The 20,895-nt window shown below is 49.2% G+C and overlaps 1 protein-coding gene across 8 annotated transcripts in view; it reads right to left on the reverse strand.

Annotated features, from left to right (window-relative positions):
- GRIK4 (glutamate ionotropic receptor kainate type subunit 4) overlaps positions 1-20,895 on the reverse strand; it is a 411,821-nt gene that overhangs the window by 54,916 nt on the left and 336,010 nt on the right. For 6 of the 8 annotated variants that reach the window (XM_070490069.1, XM_044752707.2, XM_070490068.1 and 3 more), the window contains one exon: positions 20,020-20,223. The exons of the other annotated variants lie outside the window; for them this stretch is intronic. In XM_070490069.1, coding sequence (XP_070346170.1) covers positions 20,020-20,223 — 204 coding nt within the window. The remainder of the gene's footprint in view (positions 1-20,019; positions 20,224-20,895) is intronic. 8 annotated transcript variants of the gene reach the window in all.

Consider the following 20,895-nt stretch of genomic DNA (forward strand, 5'->3'; position numbering starts at 1 on the left):
CTAAAAACGTTTATGACCTATACTGTATCACATTACTGTGTGACATAGAAATACAGTTATGCAAATATTTTTACACTTTTGTGATACGGTGACACAACAACATAGTGACATAACAAGAGCTAAAGGTAGGTGCAGTAGCAACACTGTAATAATGCCATCGGTGACAAAGTCCCAGCTATGGTTGAACACCACTATGGTTTGTGGCCCACATTCACAATTGAAGGAAATATTACATTTCAGATTGAATTTAGAAAAAACATAGATGTAAATTTTCCCTTCTGAGCTTATGGACTCTCTTAACGCTATCCCCAGACCCTTGGGTGTGTGTGGACCCCAGGAAAAGAACCCATAGAGACCTCCCAGCTCCCTGACAACAATTCCTTACCACACCCACCAGGCGTGCCCACTCTCCAAGCTCCAGCCACGCTGGCCTGCGTCCTGCTCCTCACACAAGCCAGGTTTGCCTATACCTGGGGATCTCTGTGTTTCCTTTTTTCTCTCCCCACGAGGCTCTGCCCTGGCCTCGGCTAGTCTGGCTTCTTCCCATCATTCAGATCTCAGAGTGGCCGTCGCTGAGTGCCCATCTATAGGACCCCTCCCTGACACTCTCAGAGTGTCTTATTATCCCGTTTTATTTTCTTCTCAGCAAAACCATGACCTAAAATTGTTGTGTTTACCTATTCACATAGTTGTTTATTGTCCGTCTAGAATGTAAGCACCAGGAGGCAGAAGCCTTTCATCTGCCGTGTGCACAGGTATCTCCAGAGCCTAGCACAGTGCCTGGCGTGTGGTGGGTACTAAATAAACACTCGTTCAATGAAGTCATGACCAAATGAATGAACAGATGGATCAAAGGAATAGGAGCTCAGTTCCTGCTATTCTCTGACCTTGACTCTGAGCTGGGGGAGCGATTTTGCAGTAAACTGTTTCGCCAAAGAGAGTAAGGGCCAGCGCTGCCCGTTACCGGCCGTGTAATCTCAGGCAAGTTGCTTAACCTCCCTGTATCTCAGTTTCCTCATGTAGAAATGGGGATGATAATAATGCAATCTTCATAGGTGTGCTGGGAAGACTAATGAATTAATATAGGAAAAGCCCTCAGAATAGCCTGGACCAGGAAATGCTACAGAAGTGTAAGCTATTATTTTTTTGTTGCAAGTTAAAGGATCAACTTCAATTTTATCTTTAAAAAATGATTGTTTCAAAAACATCAATGTAGGTTTTGAAGGGAGTGCAAAGAAATCCCATGATTGGAAAACCAGTGTGTATTCTATCTGTGATGCAGCGTTTCTGTAGTTGAGATGAGAAAAAGAAACAGCACTGGGAGTTGCATCCAGGCAGCTCACACATATGTGGTGAGAAGCTTGAGCTCTGTGTCCTTGCATCACCACTACCACCACCACCACCATCACACCTGATTTTCTGAAGATTCACCAATAATTTACACACCAAATAAAGAAACAAAAAAGAATCTTTGAGTTTTCAGGATGATATGCTCATTTCTAATCCAAATGCCCCTTTTTCTCCAATCAAACTGATAAACCCTCCAGCCCATATGACAGCGAAAGCGTCAACAGGCCACGTGATGGAGGCACTGAACCTCACTGGTGAGTCCACCCTCTTCTGCCAGTCTCCCGTCCCTGCTGGCTGCCAAAAAAGCTGCTTAAGGTCTAGGACACAGCATGGAGCCCAGACACTGAGCAAGGCTAACTGGCCCACGTAGGGATCAACCTTGCAGCCCTGAGCTTGCAAGAGGAGGGCTTGCACTGACCGAGCCAGCTCTACGTCTATTAGGGGCCCACGGGTTCCAGGCCTGCGCAGGAGGCCGTGTTGAGCCCGCTCAGGCAGGCTCAGGCGAGCGGCTTCTGGTGCTGGAGGAACCTGACAAGACCGCCAGCTCACGGGGCTGCCTTTCTTTTATTCTCCTTCTCGCTTGTCAGCCCTGTAATTAGGAATGGTGTAATTCACAGGCCTGTTATTAAGACTGTTTTGTTGGGTGAAATAAAGTGCCACCAGTCGCTGGGAGCATTGCTGACAGCCATAGAGAACTTCCACGGCCTCGCCTTTATTCCCTCTCTACTCCAAGCCAACAAGTCCTCTCCACTGCTTCCCCCACCCCTTACAGCCAGCAGGACAGAAGGGAGGTCCCAGCTTTGCCTCTGATTGGCCTCTGAGCTTCCCCACGGCACCAGGAAGGTGTGAGCAACGATCTAACAAATCAGATCCACGAATTGGAGAGCGTCTAGTCTTTTTCTCGTTTCTTACAAGTATATGCACAAGTCAAAACCATTGCAAAGGGCAAGAGGGCATTTTCTTAAGGATCCCTGCAGTTTTTCAAGGAAAAGAACCAGAGGTGTCATCGTATACCTCTGGCCACTCTTCCTGGGTGATGAAAGGTATTTGGTCTACTTCCGAGGGGCGTCCCACCTTGTTGACACGGCTCATATGCCCACCAATAGCAACATCCCCACGGTTCTTTTTCACAGACTACATTTGAGCCTCAAGGTCAGCAGTAGCCAATTTAGAGACAGGAGAACGAGGCTCAGCAAAGCTGCGTGCTGTTAAATTCAGGATAATGGTTACCTTTGGGGAGGAGACAGGGTATAGACGGTGAAAGGAGGCATGCTGGGGTTGCGGGGGGACAAGGAGTCTTCAGGGTGCTGGTAGTGGTGTATTTCTTGTTCTGGATGGTGACTACATGGCTAGGTACGCTTTGTGATAATTCATCCAGCTGACACCATTTATGTACATTGCTATATGTATATTTCAATTAAAATTTTTTTTAAAGTTAAGTGATTTGGTCAAGTAGAAGAGAATGGCTCCCCTCAAGCCTGACAACCAGACCTCTTGACTCTTTGGGGAAAAAGAGCCTGGAAGATACCCAAAGGGCTGCAGTGGCGGCATTAACTGTACCACAGTCTGGGAATTTCACACACGCAGGAAAGGTCAGCTCAGGCGTGGCAAACCCACTGAGCATCTCTGTTTAAACATCTGGGTGGCTTCTAATGCAAGGAGGACTGAAAGGAACATCTGGATGTTTTAACTGGATTGGCATTTGCATCTGGATGGAAAAAAGTCCAGATCCCTTGTCTGATCCAAACAGCTCAACAGATTGTGCAGCTCCTGGAGGACCCAACTCTCTGTCTGCTGCGAACACCAGCAAGGCCCTGGGGGAAGCCTGGCCTCCCTGCTGGGAGCTTCAATCACTCTCCGTCACTTGTCAGCCACCCCCCTCCCCCTACAGATGGGTCTTAAAACCCAGAGGAGAAGGAGACCCGTCTGTCCCAGGTTCAACAGGGTGATCTTGCAGTGTTTTGCGACAGAAAGCTGTCAGAGCACCCTGGGTTTAAGTCTGCCTCTTGCTAGCTGTGTGACCTTGGGCAAGTTATTTCGCCTCTCTGAAGTTGTTTTCTTATGAGTAAAGCATGAATGGTAACAGCTTCTATTTCATGGGGTTCTTGGGAGGATTAAATGAGTTAATGTACACGGCCTGGCACAGAGTAAATGTTCACTGCTATTATTCTTATGCTGTTCCTGATTCGAGCATCCTGCCTCCAGCCTCTGTCCATTCCTTGGACCCTACCCTTGACCTAACCTCTGCTTTAGGCTGCACCATCCTGCCTGGTGGGGTTTTCTGAAGTCTGACCCTTTCTACCTGATTTGTTCCTGCTGACTCCCCTTCACTGCTGGCCAGACTGACACCAGCTTACATATTTGCTGCGCTTACTGGCCACACCTACCCTCTCTTTTGATCTCCTGCCTGTGTTCCACTGTTCGCTACTCCCTGGCAGCCAACCAGGCCCCTAGTCCACTATTCCACCACCATTCACGACACGGCAGGTCTGCTCAGAGTGTCCCCTGGATTTGGATACAGGATCCATTTGGCAAGAGTTGACGGTGTCTTTCTGAGCAGCCCAAATTCATTGAATGGACCACATGCTGCCATTTTAAAAGATTTAAGCCTTCATTTTGTTGCCTAAATTACAAACGTAGACACAGCTGGAGCAGGAGTTTGTCATCATACAAGGGAGAATATCTGAGGGCTGCAGAAGATAAGGAATAATTCCATAGGTTCTAGAAAGGGGGGAGCAGAAAGAGGGGCTCTCGGATGGCTGCCTCTGTAGTTGCCAACACTGCCATTGGCACGATTGAGCCAGGCCTGGCTCTCATGCTGACAAATGGTGGGATGTCAGTTGCTCCTGACAAGCTATAGGGTGACAAGAAAAATAGTCTGTGAATAAGCCCCTGTAGAGGATATAATGATTCTGGCCAGGAATTGTGAGACTGCGAGGCCAAGCCATGGCAACAAGCAAGTTGAACACCACAAGACCGTCTGGTGCAAATTCAGTTCTGTGAGTGAGGGATGGCCAGAGGACAGAGGGAACTGCCACATTTGGATTCTCTGAAGCAGGGATATTTATTCCCAAGAAGGCAAGGGACGAACAGGGCCTGTTTGCAGTGGCAGGGCAGGGAGCCACAGTGGCAGGATCTGATGACTGAGGTACCGCTAGGTATGCAAAGCACCGTATCTGTTCCGGGCAGCTCTGCACGGTAATTAAGAGAACACACTATGGAACCATCTGAGTTTGGAGCCTGATTCTGCCACTTCTCAGCCATGTAAGCTTTGAAGAGTCAACCTGAGAGCCTCAGTTTGCTGATCTATAAAATGGAGGTAATAACACTTTACCTTTTAAGGTTCTGTAAAGATTAAATGAGATACTCTTCGTAAAGCAGTTATAGTAGTGTATTTAGCAAATAGCAAATGCTCAGCGCACAGTGCCCATCACTATATTTAGAGTGATTTCCAGCCAAGGGATGGGCAAAGGGCAGCACAGGGAACCACAAGGCGTTGAGCACAGCACCTGGGAGCTCAGGTGAGGTGACTCAGAAATCCAGAAAGGTGATCTGGATGCCTTTCCCATGATGTTCAGGATGTCACCCCTTTCCACCAAAACACACACTCAAGGAAATAAAGCCAGCAAGCAAAACGGGAGAAGGTTTGTTCCAAAGACAGTTAGAGGATAAATATATGTGTGGTAGGGGCTGAACAGATGCTCAGTTAGGCCAACTAAGGCTTAAAGAGTGAAGAGAGGGAGCTGTGACTTGGGAAAAAAATAGAAGACTGGGGTCAATTTTAGAGTCAGTCAACTAACCCTGGACATTCCCACACCATGGGGAGAGGAAATAGAGGTGAGGTTGCCTAAGGTCTTCTTTCTCAAGACAATACTGGCATGGCAAGTGGGGTGGGGTTGAGTGTGCAGGGGGGTAAGCTGGAGGCCCCAGCTGTAGGGAGCTGGGGGAGGTGGAGCCCAGAAAAGGCAGGCAGAGATTTATAGGAAGCGAATGCAGGCCCCATGGCTGCAGTGGGAGGGCAGCCCCAGAGAAAACATCATCTCCTGCAGCCCCAACCTGCTGAAGGCACCAGCATTCCTAGGTCACTGGTGTGCTTTCCCTGTTACTAGTCAAAAGGATCCTCTGGAAACCTACAATTAGTTCTTAGCATTGGGCTGTTCTGTCCAGGCTCTAAGTTCTTTGGGGTCAAGGCCTGTAATGGTTAGTTCTTTTTCACACCCCTTCACAGCATCCCATCCATCCACCCATCCATCTACCCATCCATCCCATAATTACTGAGTAATGCTGGACCTCTTACAGGTGCTACCAGCTTATGGATGAACAAGACAGATGTAGTCCCTCATCTTAGAAAGCCTATATTCTAGTGAAGGGAGACAGCCAATAAACAAATAGTCCCATAATAAGCAAGATGATCTTAGATGGTGATAATTTCTTTGAAGATAATACAACAGGGTGATGCAGTAGAGCTTGACAAGGATGAGGGTCCCTTAGAGGGCAGAGAAAAAATGCTTCTTGGAGGAGGTGACATCTGGCTTAGGCCTAGACAATGAGATGAACCGGTAGATTAGAGACTTTGGGAAGCAGGATTTTGACAGAAGGAAGAGCAAATGTGCAGGCCATCTGCTGGAGCTGAGCAGGCTACATCCAGGGAACCAAGAGAAGGCCAGTAGGGATGCAGCACAGAGAGTGAGGGGCAAGTGATGGGATACACCGGGCTTGTGGACTATTGATTAGTTCTTCAGATGGTAGGGATGTTGGGGAAATTGTGGCTGATGCAAGGCAGAGCATGGGAGAAATGGACATGCTCATTTAACAAGTGAGTAAATGGCAGCCCAGGAAGATTCGGCTACCAATTTAAGGTTCAGGGACAGACTCAGACTTCCAACTCAAGGTATTTTTCTCCAAGCCCAAGAGGACATGTGGGCTTCCTACCTTGTCACCTAACAGAGGTGCCTCCTCTCCCAAGAGATGGCCAAGAGACTCCTCCTTCTGGAGGGAATTTGTGCTCCTTGTGTCCCCTTTTCCGGCAAAACGTAAGAAGAGAGGGGGTCAGAACAGCACAGCAGGCCATCACCATCGCATATAACCTTTGGAAGACTGCTGGACCTCCCCACTGGAGAAGCATAACTGGGCACGTGGTGCTTCAGTTTCGTGTTGATCAATGACACTTCTGTGGTCTCCAGATATGATGTGGTGAGGAGGAGTTAACCCGGGCCAGCGTGTGAGAGGGAAGGACCTGGCCCCGGATGAGCACATCTCATGGGAGCAGGTGGACATGCGTGCACATGTGTGTGTGTTTAGGGACGAATGGTGGGGAGGCTGAGAAACTGAGCAGTACACCCAGAGAGGAAGTGCAAACAGAGCCTTACGTGGAGAGGTGGGTAACAGATGACAGGGGAGGAGAGGAGAGGGAGGCTAAGGCTCACTGAGAGTCCACCACATGCTAGGCATCCTATGGACGTTATAGTTCATTGATCTCTCACAATAACCTGGGGGTGGGTGCTATCGTTTCCATTTTGAGGATGAAGACACAGCGGGTCAGAAATGTTGGGTGACTTGTCCAAGCCCACACAACTCCTATGGGACAGAGCAGGGATCTGCACCCATGGTCAGCAGGGAGGGAAGGGGGTGTGAGGACAGGGGCGAGCACAGTCAGTCCTCCCATTTCCCCACCACCTGTATCCTGACCACTCCCAAATGGAGTGTGGGCCCAGCTCTGCCCTCTCGCTGGCCTTCCTCACCCACCTCACCGACTTACTATACTTTTCCACCTCAAAGTCCTGCTGGCACTTCAGACCCATGTCATACTCTCCTCATTTTGCTGTCTAAAGCTACTCTCTTTCCATGGGATGTTTCTCAGTTCTTGACTTTACCAGCCACATGCCATTCAAAATAGAGACCAGGAGTCAGCCTGGAGTCTTCCTTCTCCCTCCCCATTCAATAACCAAGCCCCACCCTTTTTACCACTGAAATGCCTATTTAATCCGTTACCACCACTTGAATCTTAATGCTGCCACCATCATTCAAGTCATCATTTGAATTACTCCACAGTCTCGGCACTGGTCTGCTGTTTCCAGTTCCTCCCGACTCCATCCATCCACGAAACTGCATGGGCACCAGCGGTTCCCCAACTCTAGATGCATGGGCATCAGTGGTTCTCAAACTTGAACATGCATCACAGTCACACGGAGGGCCGGTTAAAATGCAAATTGCTGGGCTCCACTCCAGAGAGTCTGACTCAGTACGTCTGGATGGGGCTCCGGAATTTAGATCTCTGACAAGCCCTGGGTGATGCTGATGCTACTGATTCAAGGCCCGCACTTGGAGAAGAGCTGCTCTAGAGTCTATCTCTACACCAAAGATCTAATCACATCACTCCCCTCCTCAAAAAACTCCAGCGACTCCCTACTACCTTTAGAATGTGGTCCAAACTCCTTATGACGATCTTCACAACCTGGCCTAGACCTGCCTTTCCAGCACCACCTCAAGCTGCTGACCTCCCTTCAACCTTTGAGGTGGCCTATTTGATGCGAACCGTCAATCGCACTATTCATGTTCCTTAAAACCTGCCATACCTTTCAGACTCCGTGTCTTAGCCCACACAGTTCCCTCTGGCTGCAACTCTTTGCTCCTTGGCACTTGTCAAATTCCTACTTATCCATCAAGGCCCAACTTGACTGTTACTTCCCATAGAGGCAGCACAGTGCGTCACAATGGCTACAGACTTTGATGTCAGACGGGCCTGGCTCTGAATTCCAGACCAATCACTTGTTAGCTGCGTGACCCTGGGTTAGCCTCTCCACGAAGCTGGAGCTAACCTTAGCTTCTTCGTTATAAAATGTGCATAATAACATTTATCTTGTCAGATTGTTGTTGGGGGGAAATGATGCATGACAAATGCCTGGCAGGTAGTAGATACTCAATAAACAATAGCTATTATTATCATTAGCTCTGCTCTAGAGCCTTGCCTGCCTCACCGGAGCTGAACTATTTCCTTTTTGCTCTGTGTTCCCATGAAGTTTTGTATATAATTCCATTTTGCATATATCACATGCTATGGTCTCATTATTTTAATATACTGGCCTCATTCCCAGTATAGTTGGGACTATTGTATGAATTACAGAAATTGATCTTTCCAGCAGACTTAGGAGGCACATGGCTCAGTGAACTAAAGGCACCTGCGTAGGAAGGAAATCTACAGGTAGATAGAGTCCCACACCAGAGCACATGCTTGGTGAATAGCGTGAGGGCTAGGTTTCAGGCCCCATTCACCCCTTGTACGATATACAACCTGCACAACTGTACTTGGAGGTTGTATGTATATAGAATGTGAGCTCGGTGAAAGTAAGAACTGTGTCTTATCAACCTGAAGTCACAAACAAGGTTGAATCAATGCATTCAGGGGCAGGTAATATTGGCGAAGGACAGGAAATTCATCAACAGTGTTCGTAGGGCCCTGGCCTCAGGTTCAGGAATAGGATCTTTACTCCTGGGGAGGTGGGGAGTGCAAGGACTGGGGTTAGCAACCTCAGAGACTCGGGCTTGAGGAATAATCAGGAGCTGAATTACAAAAACTGGGAGACAAACAAGAATGTGCTTTGGGGAACAAGACAGATGTTAAGTGTGTGTGTGCTGAACGGGAGCTCTTGAAAGCGCTCCTGACCTCAGACTGGAGCCTAGCGCGTGGCTGAGCCTGCAGGTAACACCTCACCTCTGCCACGTGGGGTGGGCAACCAGGACCAGAGTATTCTTAGACGATTTCAGGATATCACTTTCCATAGCTTCCTTCCCCATCCCTGCCCCACATCAGCTCCCTACTGCCTGTCTCTTCTGTCTAACAGCAAGCCGACCTCTTAGAAGGCTTTCAGATGCCTTAATTAACACATTTTCATTTCCTTTGCACACCCCTCACTCCCCTTAACAGCTGGCACTCGGGGGTGGGAGGGAAGGTGGAAATAATTCCCAAGAAGTGAGCCTTCTGACAAATTTCCCCGGCTGCCTCGCGACACCATGGGTTTTGGAGGAGTTCCCAGTCTGAAGCTGCTGGGGTAGCTCTGAACATAGCTGAACTCCACCCGCCTTGAGACCCCCTAGATGAGTTCCTCTGGGGGAAAAGAACCATCGCAAGGATCTGAGGACGGGCAGACATGGTCCTGAGGTCTTTTCCCGATTCTGGGGCTGCGTTTCTCTGGACCTCGTGTTCTGGGATCCCGGGGAGGGAACAGGCTTGAGACTCCACGGGAGATAAGGGTGTAAGCTGTGTACCTTCACAGGTGATGTGCAATGTCATTCCTTGGCCCCACCCTGCTTGGGGCACCCCTAGCAATGGCCTCACATCTCTCAGCCACGCCGGAGCAAACATTGTTTTACATGTCTGTACTGTCTCTACCTCCAGACCGTCTAGTCTGCAAACTTTCAAAGACAGAACCAGACCTCATCTGTCCTTTTACTCCAAACCACTAGCACAGTGGCTGACACATAGTAGGTGCTAAATCAACATCTGTTGATTGATTGATCAATTGATGGCCTGGTTTTCTAAGCCTTAGGTTGACAGTTGGGTTGACATAAACCTGCTGAGGGACGATCTCCATAAGTTTATGCAAAGAATACCCAGTGCATGGTGCCTTGTTCTGTATGATTCCAAGGAACTATTTATTAACACTCTGTGTTCCAGGCACTGTGCTGGGTGCATGAGGAGGTCAAGATGAATAAGATATTGTGCTTGTCCTCAAGGAACTGCTGGTCTTATTCCATTAAGAAGCCATCCCAGCGGTCCCTGTTCAGAAGCAACTTCTGCCTCCTACTCTGCTGTTCAGTTATGATGTAGTTTGTATTTCCGATGCTGTAAGCACTTATTCTGTACAATCTTGCATTAAAATAATTTCTGCTTGTGTCTGCCCATCTAGCTGGAGAGCTCCTAAAGGGAAGGGACCTGGTTTCAAATCCTGGCACTTCCAGGCATTAGCCTCTCTGGGCTGTGTGTTCTTAGTCTATAAAAAGGAAGTACTTACAATAACCCCTGCTTCCCAGACAATGGGGTTGAGGATAAAAGTGTCATCCAAGCGTCCCTCTCAAGTGGGCCACCTCCCTTACTGCCATTCTCCTGGACCAGTCGGGTCTTTCCTCCCCGTTCTTCCAGCAAGCAGACACAGAGGACTGGAAGACTCAACCATAATCACGCTCTGTTGCAGCCACCAGTTCTCACGTGCCCCTTGTGGTGCAGCGAGAACAGCACGGGATTGGGGTCTGGATGGGGTTTGAGTCTGGGCTCTGGCCACTCTCTGTGTGGCTCAGCTTGGGGTGATTTCTGAGCTCTCTGAGGCTCCACATTCTCATCTGTGGGCTGGAGTAACAACGTCTGCCTCTCATGCCATGTGAGGACTAAATGAAACTGCATGTGTAGAGCTCCTACGCAGGGTCCGGACCTCGTCACGAACTCTGAGCCCCCTCCTGCTCCTATTCCCTTCCCCTCCCAGGCATTCAGTTTTGAACTAGGAAGAGATGAACTCGAGTATCTGGAGCAGAGGAGAGCCTCATTCTGATTCCCCACAAAGCCAAGGGAAGTGAGGGGAAGGAGAAAATCTGAAGGCCCACAGCAGAGCCCTGCTGAATCTGGGCCTCACAATGATGGCAGGAGGCGGCTCTGGGGGCCCCAGCTGCAGTCTCCTGGGGAGCGGGGACCTCATTCCTGAATGGGGAGGGAGGGAAGCAGTCACAGAGGGAGACAGGAGAGCCCAGCTGTATTGGCAGCAGCCGATACAGTCATCTCAGAAGAAAGGCAGAGTGGCTGAAATCTTGAAACTGCTTTTATTGGCTTTTTATCAGGTGGGTGGAAGGACTCGAGTGACAGAAAGGAAGCTTTGAGAACTCAAAATGAGTCGGAGTGTTGTAAAGGGAGGGACTGAAGAGAGAGGGAGAGCAAAGGCGGCTGCTGCCCCAGCTGCAGTCCAGGGCTCTGGCTCTTTTATTCTCAAGGACAGCAGTCTGCGAGTAATGAACCAGACAAGGTGAATTTCCTCCCTGCCCAGGTCTCACGGGGTTGTAAGCAGGGATCACTACTTGACGCGCATCCCTCAAGAAGCTGTCCCAGAAAGGACCTTGCCCAGAGTCAAACAGCTATCCCTCTTCCCCCAAGAGGTAAGACTGCCTGAACCCTTAAAAGTCTACATGAAAGGGAAGCTCACCCTACTCAGTAGGTCCTAGAATTAAATACTGAAATCCCCATTTCTCCTGGGCATCCTCATCACCACTGCCTTAATTCAGGCCCCACCCCATCCACCTGGATCACTGGACAGCCGTCTAACGAGCACCTCTGCATCTGGTCTTCCCACCTCCAATCCATTCCACCCTTGCGTGCCAGAGCAACCTTCCAGAACGAAAGCCAATTATGCCACTCCCTTCTTTGAATAAAACAAACCACCTCACTCTTCAATAGCTCCCCATTAGCTCTCTGGACATAGTTTAAATATCCAAACATATAAATTCCATCACAACTGCCCCCTGCCTATAGCCCTACTCTCCTTGGCTCCCTCCCATGCCTGACTCCAGCCACACGGAAGCACTCGCCTCCACTGCAGGGCATGCCCCTCGGCATTCACTGCACCTAGAATATCCTTTCCTACAGAGATGATCCTTCTCCATCCTCAATTCTCCCCTCAGTAGCCCCTTTCCCTGGTGAGCCCTTCCCTGTTCATACCCATACCATCCCTTATCCATACTGCTACTGGACCTACCCCTGCCACTCACTACCCACGTGACCTTGAACAGCTTCCTTATTTGCTTTTCGACTCCGTTTCCTCACCTGAAACATTTGGTTATTGTGAGGATTAAATGAGTTAATACAGTCAAGTGCTCAGAACAGTGCCTGACCCGTAGGAAACAATAAACGTCAGCCACTATTATCATCATCACTATTAATATTAATATAGCTTGTATCACACTGTATGGTAATTCTTGGTGTACCTGTCTGTCTCTTTGAGTAGATCCTGAACTCCTCACCGGCCACTCCTCACACTGCTCACATAGGCTGTCAGAGAGCGGGCACTCTGATAAATGAGTGAATCGTTGAATGATCGTTGAGGCCCATCTCTTCCTGATTTGAGCAAATGCAGAAACCAAGCCTTAATGGCAAAGGTGGAATAAAGCTCTCCTTGAGCGTGGCTGTCATATGGGGAAGAATTGAATGCTCAGTTTTAGCCCCTGGACGGGCATCTGTATTTGAAAGAACAGAATTCTATGACCTATTTGCAGTTAAAATAGTCTCTGGCTTCAAGGTGAAAAGGAATCCCAGGGGACCTGTTGTTGTATTTTTTTCCTTCAGCAAAATGTCTCTGGACAGCCTTCTCGGTGGGTTGAGGCCGTGGACAGTCCACGCCACCAGCTCTCTGGCGAACTCCCTCCGCAATCCTTTCTCAAAGGGGCCCAGGAGGGGAAATGGAATGAGGCATTTCAGCTTCATTTACATTTAATTCATCAAAATGTCACTGGTGAGAGCTATTGATGTCCAAGGCTTATGAGCCTTGACTCTAAGCCTTGCAAAGCCCTTTTCTCTTTGAACCTAAATGTGCCATTCTGCCAACAGGGCATTGAAAGCCAACAGGGTACTCTGTTCTGAACTGTGAAGCTAGAGGGGGGCTCCATCTCTTTCTCAATGTGCTTTCCTCTCTCCCAAGCTGGGCCCTGAGGATGTGAAATGCAGTTTCTCCCCTTCCAGGATACCAGTGCTCAGGGCTTACCCGACGAAAATGCCTCACACACACTGGGCGAAAGTGGAAGGGGTCACAGAGTTCATCTGCCCAGCCCTCTCGCTCTGCACAGATGAAGTGCAGGCCCTTTATGGCCAGAATCAGAACTGGATACCGAGTCCTGGGTGCCTTCCACATCCCCTGCATAGAAGGACATCTCAGAAGTTAACACCAATGGTGGCTGGAGGGAGACGAGGCAGTAATTCCAGTAGAAAGAGGCCATTGCTATCGTGGACTAGGACTCGGGTGCTTAAGATTAACTCCACCTCTGTCACTCACTGGCTGTGGGCACTGGGTGAATCATTTTGTACTTCTAAGCCTTAGGCTGCCTGTCTATAAAATGGGGATAGTAATACCTACTTCACAGCACTGTTGTGGAGGATAAAGAGCTAATGCCCATGAAAGCAGTTTCAAATCACTGCCCAGAGGTGAAGTGTGACCACGATAGCACCCAGGATACTCCCAACTGCAGGGGTTCCCAGTGATCTGCTGCAAGAAGAAGTGCTAGTGTCCCTACAAGGACTCCAAGACCCCTCCGTGAACATTTCATCTTCCCTCCTCTGTTCTTCCTACCCCTTATTGTCACTCCCAACCCCAACGTTGCTCCAGCCACATGAATGTCCCTGCATTTCTCCATGAGACACATTTTCGACTCTGAGAAGCTGCCTCCCTAAGCTATTTCATTTTTGGCAACAGCCAACCTCTCAGCTCCACAGCTCCCTCTAGCTGCAACCCTTTATCTCGTTTTCCCATAAAAGCTAAGCTTCTTGGAAGAGTTTTCCACAAGGATGCAACCACTGCAATCTGATCTTGGTCCAGCCACCCACCGAAACCATTCTTGCCAGTGACTTCCGCGTTGCTAAATCTGATGAATGCCTTTCTGTACTTCCTTCCAAGAACTGTGAAATGTCTTTACCCTTTCTCTTTCAGCGGCCTTCACAGGCTCTCCTCCTCTACCTCCCTCACGAACGTGTGTTTTTCTCCTTGGGTGATTCCTTCCCTACCCACAGCTTCAGTAGCCACCTACTGTTCACCATTCACTCTGGCATCTACAGCTTCAGCCTGCTCAGCCCACTCCAGCCAACTGTCTGCTGAACATCTCTGCTTGGATGTCCAAAAGGCATTTCAAAGCTGCATTTCCAAAGCTAAATTTCTCCTCCTCTTTCCTCCCAGACCTGTTTTGCTCCTGAATTTTCCACCTCAATGACTGGCATCACCATCCACCCAGATGTCCAAGTCAGAAACCTGGGAGTCATCCTACCGTTCTTCCTCTCTCTCATGGTCCACATCCATTTGGTCCCCAAGTCCTGAAGATTCATCTATTAAATAGTTTTCAGCAGGTTACAAAACACTACATATACTGTGATCCCATTTTTACAAAGAGAACTTGTGTAAAATACATATTCATTAAAAATTCAGAAGGTATGACACCGAAACGGTCACCCTGGGTATTCCTGAATGGTGCAATTACAAGTAATCTTTTGTTTTCAAAAACTTATATATATTTTTAAAGATTACATACCCCTATACAAAAGAAAAATTATCTTTAGAGATAGACTTCGAAGGTGTGCTTCTTCTAACTCCCAGGTCTTTTGATACTCCTCATCTCTTGCACAACAAGAGCCTTCTACCTGGTTCCCCTGCCTCCAGTCTCATCCCGCCCCTCCAGCCATCCATGTTCCACACTGTAGAAGGCCATACAGGCCCTTCATCAACGACCGCTGCCCACTTCCTTGCCTCATTTCCCGCCACATGGAAACTACCCACGCCCCTTCATGCCCTGGATCATGTTCCCTCCCTCCTGGCATGTTCTTCTTTCTCCATGTCCCTCCTCTATCTGGCCAACTTCTCCTCATTCTTAAAGATTCAGGTCAAGCAGCACCTCTTGCTGATGTCTTTCGTAGATGTCACAACAGAGTTAGGAGGCCTTCCTCCTGCCTCTCCCTGTACCCTGTGCTTCCCCATCACGGCCTTTCTCATTCTGCTTCTACCCAACTGGTCCCCCATCAGAGTGACCCAGGGACTATCTTATTCATCTTTGCATCTGAATACTTTAAATAATTTCAATTAAAATTCACTTTAAATAAATGTATTGGGGTGATATAGGAGGACCCTTGAGACTGTTTCTGGGGCATCCCCTTCCTTCAAGCTACTCCAGGAGGAGCTCTACTCCTCTCTGCTGAAGATACCTCCACCAAGACACATCGTCACTGTTGTGCACGCCTGCTGTGGGCTCAGCTGTGAAGGACCCAACAGGGACAACATCCAAACCCAAGAGCTCCCAGTCATCCTTCTTACCTCCATGGCTCAGACATAGCCCTGGGGTTGCCAGGCCACCCACCTGGCCCAGTTTATGTGAATCCACTTGTTTTTACTCTAATGACACTCCCACTTTTAATGGGATTTACACCAAAAGACATACCCGATTTCAAACATATACAGAAAACATGCTTGAATGCTTTTCTACAAACAATATGCTGCGTGCAAGCCAACAGACTTGGGTAAGCAGGTGAGACTGAGGCTCTAGAACGCCCACTGGAGATGACCCATGCCTCTCTGCTCTACTCCATGTCACCCAGACATCCAGGAGCTACTGCATTCTTAAACACTCCAAAGAAAGAGGTTCCTTAGTCAGCCCCCCGTCGCTTGGTAGGGAGATTCTCCTTTATATCAAGACTTTGTCTCTCCTGCTGCAGTTTCTGCACACTTGCCTTGCCTGTTGTCCTGGGGAAGCTGGTGGGCAGTCCTGTGCATGCACACCCCTGGCCCCTCATCCTTGTACACACTCCCTTTCTTCCCCTAAGTGCTACGTGTGCTGCACGAGTGAGCAGCCCCCAAAGAGCCGCACGTGCCTGCAGGACAACTCCTGAGCCGTGACGTTGAGGCCCCAGCTCAGACCTCTGGAGCCCCGGGAAGAAATCTCAGGCTTGCCCCAGTGTGATGCAAACAATGGTTTTCACTCTTAGCTGTTAACAGAAGATTGGCTTAATTTTGTTTTTTGTACTGGGGAACACATACTCTTTGAACAAGAAGAGGGGCACTGAGAGACAGCCTGGTGTACCTAAAGGAGCCTAATAATAATCACTCCTTGGACAAACCAGCTAATGCTCACCCCTAGGTTTGCTCAGCCATGAGGGTTTCCACTCAGTGTTACCAATAACCCTCCAGGCAGATGGCTGGGCACCAACTGCATTCTAGTGATCCACAGAGGGAACTTTCGCTCTTCACTGGAGGGAGGCTGGGCAGGTTGTCACTGCCTTGGTGGCCGGAGCTGTGTCATCATGGCGTCCCACCATCTTGGCTGGTGTGGCCCACCGTGTCTGCTCTTCCTGACTCTGCACGTTACCTCACCTCACTCCTTGCTTCCGTTCCTCTAGCCTCCATCCCTGAGGCTTCCTTAGGCTGCTGAGATACGAGAATAAGCGGGCCCTCGTGGTAACCAGGCAGGCACTGGCTCACACCCACCGCTGGACAAGCACACCTGAGGTGACTCGCACTGAGAGTGCTGGCACCATTGCCTTGGGGTTTTTCTTCTTTGAAGGTGACCAGAGGGTCCTAGTGCACAACACAGAAGTGTGGGAGAGGTGACGCCCTGTGGAGTGAACTTCAGCCAATGAGAGAGGGACTCAGCAGATAGGTTTCCTCCCTCTGGCTATGGGCTGGTTGGTGAGGCAGTATTTCAGGGGTCCTCTCTGAAGACTGAACAGCCAGCTGTGATAGGTGTAAGGCCATGGCCCTTCTATCTGTTCTCCCCTCCCTTCTGGGGCCTTGGAATTACCCTCCCTGAGTTAGCATGGAAGCCTTGCCTGGGGCTCTGTTTCCCAGGGAGCCCGGCCTAAGACAACTCTTAAACTTCCTGTGTGTTAAACACCCTGTGTATGTGTGTTATTTCAAATCCTTAAAAAAAAAAAATCCTTTCCGGATGAACAGTGAAGCCTTGGGGAAGGGGTAGAGAGGAGGAAATAACTTGCCCAAGAACACCCAGCTAGTAAGTAGATAATTGAAACTTTAGCTTAGGTCTGTCTAACATCAAGATTGTGCTCTTTCAGAACATGAGCACTGAAGGCAGACAGACCGCGGCTTAAACGCTGGCTCGAAGCTGTGTGATCTTTGGCAGGTTTCTTATGGAGGTCTCTCTGACTCTCCATTTCTTCCTCTGTGTAAGTGACAGATTTAGGCGTGGCGACCTCTGAGGTCTCTTCTAGTTGGGACAACAGCAGCCCTGAGGCTTTGCAGTTACAGCCTCTGAAACGTTCCTGTGCAGCTCAGGGAAGGAGTCAGACAGAACGGATCCAGGCTTTAGGACTATTGCAATCCCAGGTGAACAGCTTGTCAGACATATCAAAGCATCGAACCTGGAGAAGGGGGGGTCCCAGTGTCACCCTCTCCTGCCCAGGATCAACCCCAGTGGCATTCAGACAGCCTGCTAGCTGGAATGTTCTTCTCATTCTTCAGACTTCAGCTGGTGCCTCATTTCCCAAGGGAAGCCTTCCCTCCCCTAACCCCTTCACACTCAAGGCTGCACCCCGCTCCCCTCTAGATGCTCTCTCACAGCTCCTTCTGCTTCGCCTCCCTTGCACTTATCACAGTTTGAAACTATATATTAATGTGATCACTCATTAATCTCTGTCTCTTACTGGTAAGATTCATGAGGGCAATGTCCATGTTTATTTTGTCTCCCATTGTATCTCCAATGTCTAGAATAGTGGAAGGTGTTCAATAAATATTTATTGAATGAATGGGTTAAGTAAGTAATTAATTAATACTATGTAGCCAAGTCTTGATGAGACTAAAGCAGAAGCATTGTAGCTTAAAAGCCGATCTGGGGGTGAATGTTGAGATCCCTGTCTGATTGCTCAAGGCATTCAGTATGTAGCTGCATGTCCTTGAGTCCCAGACTCCTTTCCTCTCCTGCCAGTCCGTGTCACAGCTCATTAGGGGGCTGATAAGGGGATGGCTGTGCACTGACTCTGACATCCCTGAAGTCACCCCACCCATCACCAGGCAGCCCAAGGGGACTCAAGGTTACCGAGTACATCGCTAAGAGGGGAAGGAAGAGGCCTGGCATTTCAGCTTTCTGGATTCCTCCACAGTGGAATCCAAACAAGAAGACTGTTTCAGGAGGGAGTCTGGGACTGCAGAGAAAAGCGGCACATCCTTTTCCGCTGAAGCATGAGTATCAGCAGCAGGGTGGGCTTGAGTCTCAAAGACGGCAGATGGCTCCCTGCAGAGGTCTCCAGCCCCCACCCCGCCCCTGTGAGAGGCTTCCAGGGCTCCCTAGGCTTCTGCGGCCTCCTGCTGATCGGTCAGCCCCCTGTTTGCAAGCCTCTCCCTGTGAGCAAGGCCTCCCTTCTGAACCAACTCACTCTGCACTCCAATACACTGGACCCGGTTCCCTGAACAAGTCTTGTTGTGTCCCCCAGTGCTGGGTCATTGCAAATGCTGTCTATACTGCCAGGCAAACTCCTACGCACCCTCCCTCCTCAGCTCTTAAATACCTCTTCCACGCTCTTGTCTCTACAGAACTTTTCATAATGCATTGTCAAGGACCGCTTATTTAATACCCCAACTAAGATTTTTGTCCTTGAAGACTAGGACTTCAAAAATTCATCTTATCTCCCAAATTTGGTACAGATAAAGGGTTAAAATCATATTAACTCGGTAGATAAAGAGAAGGGAGAAAAGAAGGAAGGAAAGAAAAAAAGGAAGCAAGGGTGGCAGGGAGGGAGGTGTGGAGGGAGGGAGGACGTAAAGGAAGGAGAGACGAAAGAGCCTGGATCTACGTGCACCTTTCGTGGTGACATCAAAGTCCAGCTGAGATAGTGCGCTGCCGCGGGAGGAATGTGGGCTCTGGAGAGAGACAGATCAGGGTTCAAATCCCAGCCCTGTCTCAGAGTCATTCAAGCTCTCTGCTGGCTCATTTGTAAAGTGGGGTAACACCGAGCTAAAGGCACGTTTCTAGGGCGTGAGAGAGAGCGGAGGTAAAGCACCTTGCCCTCTGGCACTTGCTGGATGCTGCAGGGGCTCTTTCTGCACTTGGAAAGCACAGAGAGGCAAAGAGGCTGGTTCAAGGTCACACTAAGGAGCCAGGTCTGTGCTCTCTGCACTGGGTACCCATCACCTATCCTGACCATAAAAACTCGGTTATGGAAATACGGACAGGGAATTAGTAATGACTTAATTAATTTTCACAGATGGAAATAGTGTATACCAAGAAAACATGAGATTTCCCCCTGGAAGGACTTTCTCCATTCTTGTTCTGACCTAACAGATGACTTTCTATGATGTTCACCTGCATTTTAATCAAGTCTCCACACTCACCCTGAAAACCTACAGCCTGTCCAGGTGCACCTTGGCCCTGGGTCTATAAAAGCACATTAACCATAGCAGAAAAGAATACAAGAAGGAACAAAATAACCGTAACTGTGACCAACTCCTCTGACAGTCAATTCCTTTTCCCCTCTTATTTAACCATGTCTCTCTTGACAGCACCTCTCAGATGTCAAAGTCAAGTGACGTGGGTGTGTTCCACTCTCCCAGGACGTGTCTAAGCTCTGCCAGGGCGTGCTCATGAGCAAGAAAATAATCAGAACAAAAGAAGAGCACTCGGATTATCCAAGCATGGGACCCAAACTTGCTAATCCGGGCTAATTGGCCAAAACCTCCATTACCTGTTACAGGTACAGTCCTGGGAGAGCCACGGGCCAGGAATCTTGGTGGTCTTACTCACCAATGCATATCACCAGTGCCTAGCTCAGTGCCAGCTCAGTAAATATTTGTGCAATGAGTGGACAAATAAATGACAAATGCATGAATGATTGACTGACTGAATAAATGGAAGGGTCATGAGTATACAGCACAACCTTATGCTCTTTCGTCTCCCTCCCCAGCCCACCTCCATCCAAATCACCTGTTCTTTCCTTACCCTAGCGATCAGCTCCCCGACCATTCCTGTCCAGGTGCCATTGGCCTCAGGAACACCGTACACACCATCCCCGACCAGGCGGATCTTGTAGTTGAACCGCAGGATCTCCGCCAGCTCCTTGAGCATGTCCACACAGAAGCCCTCGTAGCGGTCATTGCCTTCCATCTCCTGGTGGTTCCCCTTCAGCATTAAATACGGGTTTTCCTGCAGCAAAACTGGGCAGCTGTCATTCTCACCTTAGCCCTGGTGTCTCAGCCACATGGGATGGTGGGGCTGGGGACGCAGGAGGTTGGGGAGAAGACGGGGGAGAAGGAGGGAAGTGGCTTGGGTGATGGGCTACTTCGGAGGTGGCAATTAGCTTCCCTCCCCGACTTCAAGGCACTTCTCATGCCAGGAATACACAATGGTCCCACTGTGAGAGGGTCAAGCTGAAGCCGCTCTACCTTATTTAAGGTCATCATCTGACTCCACCTCTATTTCATCCCTTCCATGTTTTTTCTTCTTTTTGTTTATTCTACACAGGCCTATCACTGGGCATTATGAGATACAAGGATGCTGACAAGAGAGCAGGCTGGGGAAGAACAGGTACTGAACAGCTGCACCCCAAGGCAGAGCATGTCCAGCCATGAGAGTGCCAGGGAGAGGGATGGGTCTCTCCTGTGAAATGTCCAGAGAAGTTTCCATGGAAGAGCTGGGATCTAAGCTGGGCTCTGGGGATGACAGAACACTGACAGATGGAAGTGGTGTGAATGGAGGGCATCATGGGCAGGGGAAAGGCATGGTCAAGGGCATATCCCAAGTGAGAAGGAGCATGGCCTATTCAGGGGACAATAGATCCTCCATGTTGTTGGAATGTGGGTTGTGTGGAGGGGTGAA

The sequence above is a fragment of the Equus asinus genome, chromosome 20 (genome assembly GCF_041296235.1).
Source record: "Equus asinus isolate D_3611 breed Donkey chromosome 20, EquAss-T2T_v2, whole genome shotgun sequence".
Taxonomy (NCBI): Eukaryota; Metazoa; Chordata; class Mammalia; order Perissodactyla; family Equidae; genus Equus; species Equus asinus.